Source organism: Amyelois transitella, chromosome 14 (assembly GCF_032362555.1).
Source record: "Amyelois transitella isolate CPQ chromosome 14, ilAmyTran1.1, whole genome shotgun sequence".
NCBI classification, from domain to species: domain Eukaryota; kingdom Metazoa; phylum Arthropoda; class Insecta; order Lepidoptera; family Pyralidae; genus Amyelois; species Amyelois transitella.
Genome location: NC_083517.1, coordinates 4316958 through 4323303, shown reverse-complemented (window position 1 = coordinate 4323303; position 6346 = coordinate 4316958). Strand labels below are relative to the sequence as shown.

The window sequence follows — 6346 nt, the reverse complement described above, 5'->3', positions numbered from 1 at the left end:
CACGTAATATATTATAGGCAATAGCAAATAAATTCATAATGTAGGGAAGTTTGCACGGAAACTCCTAATTTCAAGAACCAGGAGATGGAAAGATATACGTAGGTATACGATACAGGTAACAGGCGCTAACATAATTTAGGCACAAAATAAAAAAAAAAATCGTTCCTTTTTTCAGTTGAGTTACCAATTCGTCTAATAAAAAGCAACATACATACATACATATATATAGTCACGTCTATATCCCTTACGGGGTAGACAGAGCCAATAGTCCCGAAAAGACTGAATGGCTGAATGAGATCCAAATAGTGACAGGTTGCTAGCCCATCGCCTAAAAAAAGGATCGCAATTTTATAAGCCTATCCCTTAGTCGCCTTTTACGACATCCATGGGAAAGAGATGCAGTGGTCCTATTCTTTTTTGTATTGGTGCCGGGAACCACACGGCACTATAATTGTTCAAGCATGAAGCATTTTATAGATTATTAATTATAAATTCTATAAATTTTGATTCGTCAACATTTACATATTTTTTGCTTTAATCCTATGTAAATGTTGATATTTTTTGTTTTGTGAAGTATTTTATAAAGCAAGTCAATCAAAAGTTCAGATTAATAAAATTACTTATTACTTTTGGATTACATCACTTATTGTTTTGTTTTTACCCGCTGATATCACGGCCTATTCCTTAACGAGGTAGACCGAGCCACACATAACTAGACTCAAAGGCCATGTATAGTTTTTTTTTTCTGTACTTGGAACTTTCACTTTTTTACCTTCTTACATTAAATCTGAGGTCGTCCTAAGCACATATCTCTCCTGAATTTACGTCGATGTTGATCAAATCTACAGTTCAATAGACCTGATCTTACCGCGAGTGTCAATACGACATATTTACTGAAAGCCCCACGGAATGGGATTATTCACAGAATATATCCGAAGAAGTGAGAATATGCATATTACAGGGTATGTTAGTTTCTGCTTATGAATTTAATATTATCATTTTTGCTTAAGCTGGCCTTTAGATCCAATACTTCATTTCGCTTACCTTTTTCTTTCTGGCTTAAGTCCCGGTTGCATCCTCACCTTTCTGGAGAGGAGCCCGGGGTATACCTTTGATCATGGATTCTAGATTGGGTGAGTGAGGTTTTTACACGAAGCGACTCCCATCTGAGCTCCGAAGCCTTTGCAGGTAATCCTAACTCGTATTGGTTCCATGGTTACACATCCAGTTGCCAGAATGTGCAGGTTTCATCACTATATTTTCCCTCACCGTAAGACCATCGGTTAGAATTCAACTAATGTACTTTGACAAAAACTTTGAAAAAAGGCATTGGTACATGACTGAGGTGGGATTTGAACCTTTACCTTTCTACGCATCTCGCATTTTAAACGGGGCACCTTACCGATTAGATTACCGACGCTCTATCATCTCGCTTACCATTAGGCAAAAAATGTGCAATCAGTTGCAAACTGTCATTATCTGAATCTCAATTTCTTCAAATACTCGTAAGTGTAATTCATCTCTTATGGATTTTAGACATGATATTGTTTTAATATAAGGGTAAAAATGTTAGGTTATAACCTGCCAAGTGCGTTACGTATGCGATGAATATATGAGTATATGAACTATTGAACGCCACACAGAACTAACGTCAGTTTAGTCACAGTACTGATGCTGCAATTAGGCAGTCGCACGTGTGACCGCGAACAAATTGCGCAGCGCTAATACCGCTCTCCCTCACTGTACTGACGAATGAAGCGGTGAAGTTAATATTGCTGTGGTTTACTTCAGCGTTTCGACCAGACCTTATCGGAACTGTATATTTTAGCATAATATATTTCGTTATGTTATGAACAATACAATATTAACAAATAAACAAACAATAGGAATTACTTTAATATAAAGGACAGTTTATTTTTTTGTGTTTTTGAATGCATTTTGGTTGCACCGTCGTTATATATGCTATAAGTGTTTAACAAGTCTGTTGTACTATACTTAAATTAAAAATTAGCGTCCGTTACGTTAACCTACGTATGCATGAACAATACTTTTGTTTTCAGTAGTCTGTTTAATGCTAAACAGAACTCTTGTCAGTTTAGTCACAGTACTGGCGCTGCAATTAGGCAGTAGCACGTGTGACCGCGAACAAATTGCACAGCGCTAACACCGCTCTCCCACACTGTACTGACGAATGGAGCGGTAAAGTTAGTAATGCTCTGGTTTGCTTTAGCGTTCGACTAAACCTTAGATATATGACATATAATGAGATACGATTCAATAAACAAAAAAAAAATGTTTGTATTCATTTTCTTTAACTATTACAATGTGTAAGTTAAAAATTTTCATTTCTCTTCTGTTTTCTTCAACATCACGTAGTAAGAGAAAGTAGTCTTGATGATCTGAAAAAAATATGACTATGTAGTTATTTAAGTATTAGGCTTTGTCTATAAATTTCAATTTCCCGATTTCTATGGTGTTTTTATTATACAATTAAATGTAACTATTATGTTATTATTTGTATGAATATTATATAAATAAAGTACTCAATTCATACAAAATTCCTATTTCAAAACAAATAGAGGGATTTAAAGATGAGAGTGAATAAGTATTATTTAAGCTAACATATGTACCACCTTACCTCACTATTCCAGGCAGACAACAAACGCACTCAATTCAAAAATATAAAAAACAAAATACTCACATTTATCATAGGCCGATAACCAACAGAAAACCCACACGCTTTGAAGTCCATAAGGGGTTGTGACTGAAGAAGTATCAATAGCAATATTTTCTGATTCGATACAGACAACGACTCCCAAGGACAGTAATAGATTGTGGTAAAAATATTGTCACTCTGGAATATAAAATGCGAAGGCATTGTATACTATTAGTATAAATATGAACTATAACTAAAGCAATTCTTTGGATCAAATGTGGGTAGTCGTAGAAATCTGAAATTTGACTTTAAAGTTAAAAAGAAATATGTAGGAAGATTTTAGTACAAAAATCTATCTATCAAGAAATAACCGATTGACTGACATCAACGCACAGCCTAAACTGCTAAATCTAGAGATTTGTAATTTGACATTTAGATCTTTTGTATAGTCTAGGGTATACCAAAAATTATCGGAATTTTCTTTTTATGCAAATACTAGGCTTGGGATGAAGTTTAAACCAATAGAATAATAATCTTTTATAATATAATACTAAATTTCATACCAGATTACGTATCTGTTCGGCTGCATAAGACGATATAACTAGGCTTATCACGAAATATAACGCCATGAGCAAATAAAGCATTTGATTCTCTTTTTCCTATAATGTCAAAAAATATCATACAATAAATTAATGAATATCAGTTCCAATGTGTTAAAGATTAATCGTTAATCGTCAACTTTTTAAGTTTCTATTGTGCAGGCTGTAGACTGAAATAAACTTTCAATTATATCAATAATACTTGCATTTTATTATTTTAATATATTTTATCAATACATACATATAGCGGGAAAGATAAAGAGATCTTAAATCATGAAAATAAATGTTATAAATAACATACACATTATACATAATCACGTCTATATCCTTGGCAGAGCGTTGGCTCTGACTGTTGAGTCATCAAAAGACTGAAAGTTGAGTTTAGCTATTTATAAATAAATGGATTTCAATTGAGTCTAACTATAAATAAAACAGTAGGATATTTCTAAAGTAAAAGATCATGATCATGAAGATCTCAAAAACTTACAGCGAACTTCAGTTGGTACATTATTAAACTATCTGCCATAAGGTTAAACAAATAGATCACACCAATGTTGATCCCATAAGCAGATTCAAATGTTTTGAAGTAACTGTAACAGATGGTGAACAAAATATTTATTTGCTTCTCGGGAAAAGGAATATGATCGTAACATTTCTGTTTTATTATCGTTTGGGCGTTGTCCTCCGTTGTGTCCCCACCTCTATGAAATCGGTCTGCATGTGACTACAAATATCAAACGTTTACACGAAGTAAGTAAGCATTATGTTATTACAGAAAGCGATACGAAACCTCCACGATGGGATCATGATTATGCATCCAGTTACTTGACTGTTCAAGTAACTGGACCTACCTGTGTAGGTATCCTGATAATGAGTCACTTTGTATGGAGACTGAAAGTGCTGACATTACTTAATATTTGGCCGATAGGGACAAATTTCTTTTTTTTTTGTATGTATGTTTGTAATGCGATAACATTCGAACCGCTAGTCTAATTTTGATGAAAGTTTTGTAGGATATGTTAATAAGGAATTTTCAAGTTCGTGTGGGTAACAAAAACGGTTCCATAGTTTTTGAGATATTTACAAATTGTAAAAGATAAAAGTGTTCGCGAGGTTCAAGTTTGCGGTGAACCAGTAGTAAGCGTGACCAACAATTGTAGCTATATAAAAAATAACCTTTTTTTATACCATGTATAATTTAAATTGTGCCATTGGGGATAGAATAAAGGGATAAAAAAGTAAGTCATAGACAAAAGAGTTTGTTGAAAGAGAAATCATTTTCTATCTATGAGTACGTAATAACAACAAACTTGCGTCAAACAAATTTCCCATCTACAAATTAATAACATGAAATGTTATATTGAGCACTTCATTATTAAATCTTAACTATTATAACGAGCAATATATGATATTAAATTTCGATATAATTTATACTTTTGCTTTCGTTAGGCAGCTATAATTTAACATTGTTTCCAACTAATGATACTCTGGTGTTCTTTATTCAATTCAATTTAGTGAATACTGCGCCACTTTTAAATATTGATGTTAATCAAAAGTAAAAAAAAAAAATACCTTATTTGAGTCAGTAACAGTGTCATAAATTACCTTTTTATGAATACATAATAATCATGTATATCGATCAGAGATTGCCTCACGGCCGAATCAGGCAAATCTTCCCACATTTGACTTTCGATATCGTGTTTTAAAATTGTCAAATGACCAATCATATGAAACATTATATTAAAAGTCATAGAGTCCATGCAAAATATAACAACGCCCGCACCGCATTGTAAATATACAAGGAACACTTCTAATAGGAGCCAGTTCTTGAAGTTATACATGTAGTCAAAAGGCATCCACATATATGTAGCTCCTTCTAGAATCATTGTTCCGTTGTGGACCCCTTCAAGATGAATTATGTTTCTTGCTAAAGGCGTGAACGCCCAAAGGTTTGCGTCAAAACATATCAAAAATATAAATACATATTGTATATAATGTGTAATACGTTCCATTTTTATAGCTACCTGAAAACAAATCGAGTTGAAATCACAAAAAATAATGAGATGGAATTTACAATCGTATAAATGAAATAATACCTTTTTATTAAATTCATTTTTATCTTGGAAATGGTACAAATGAAACTCATTCATGAAACTTGTTACACAACGTTTGTAAACTTCTCTCTGCGCTGTCAATATTTTCAGCTGAAAATAAGTTGTCTTAATAGGTAGCAAAAAAGTTTTTTTGATGTCTTTTAAATGTAATACAAGTAGTTAGTGCCTCAGTTTACGGACCTTATGAAATAAGAAGTGAAAGAAATAATTTCATCACATTTTTAGGTTAAGTAAACGCAAACCTATAGGCATTTAGAGCTTCATATTAAAAGAAGTATCTTCATTACGAGTATTCTTCGGGTTGTTAGAAGACAAGCATGTATGCTACAGTTTGCTTATGAATGATAGCTCATGAAAGCGCTATAAAGGAACAGTTAATCTGTCTTAAAAATAACTTAATGCTCACCGTTCACTTTTTCTTTTCTCTCTCTCTCTCATCTGGTGTTCCCTGTTACACCCTTAACATTTGTGAAACAGGATCTTCGGCGTTGGCGTAATTATTTTTTTTTTAATTATAAAGTTTCTTACCGTTGTAGCCGCATACAATGACAAACTAATAAAAAACAAAAACCCCAGATTTGATTTCCTCAAAATACTGAAATTTTGACATCCATACACGATCTCAAGTATTACCGCTACGGGGCCAAATGAAAGCCACGCTTTAGCATTGATCCATACAAATAAATTTTTGCTGGGCTTATATCCCCACCATTCCTGTTTACCGACAGCTACGAATGTCATTCCGAAGGCAATGTTACGATAGAGCCTACGATACCTTGGATGTTCACTGAAACAAAAATTAAGTTGCAACTAAATCCAAATAAAAAAAATATATTTTATTTATTCAACTCATAAAATTACGTACGAATAATATTGGTCTGTCATTTTCCTACGAATTAACTGAACTGGTTAAACATCAAATCAGAAATGACAACAAATGTAAAGGTAATTTAATATCAACGGTCGATCATACAAAA

General features: G+C 33.1%; 1 protein-coding gene across 1 annotated transcript; it reads right to left on the bottom strand.

Moving 5' to 3' along the window:
* Nucleotides 1-2342: 2342 nt before the first annotated feature.
* On the bottom strand, nucleotides 2343-6110 carry LOC106130857 (uncharacterized). Its single transcript, XM_060947746.1, has 6 exons — nucleotides 6003-6110; nucleotides 4861-5279; nucleotides 3743-3845; nucleotides 3220-3315; nucleotides 2702-2854; nucleotides 2343-2399 (listed from the first exon to the last, which is right to left on the bottom strand). The coding sequence occupies exons 1-6, from the start codon at nucleotides 6108-6110 to the stop codon at nucleotides 2343-2345; spliced, it is 936 nt and encodes a 311-aa protein (XP_060803729.1).
* Nucleotides 6111-6346: the final 236 nt, after the last annotated feature.

Coding starts and splice junctions, on each gene's coding strand:
- LOC106130857 (XM_060947746.1), bottom strand. CDS start 6,110: ATGACATTCGTAGCTGTCGGTAAACAGGAATGGTGGGGATATAAGCCC. Junction 5,280..6,002: donor TTTCATTTGGCCCCGTAGCG/GTAATACTTGAG, acceptor ATTTGTTTTCAG/GTAGCTATAAAAATGGAACG. Junction 2,400..2,701: donor GTTATCGGCCTATGATAAAT/GTGAGTATTTTG, acceptor TATTTTTTTCAG/ATCATCAAGACTACTTTCTC.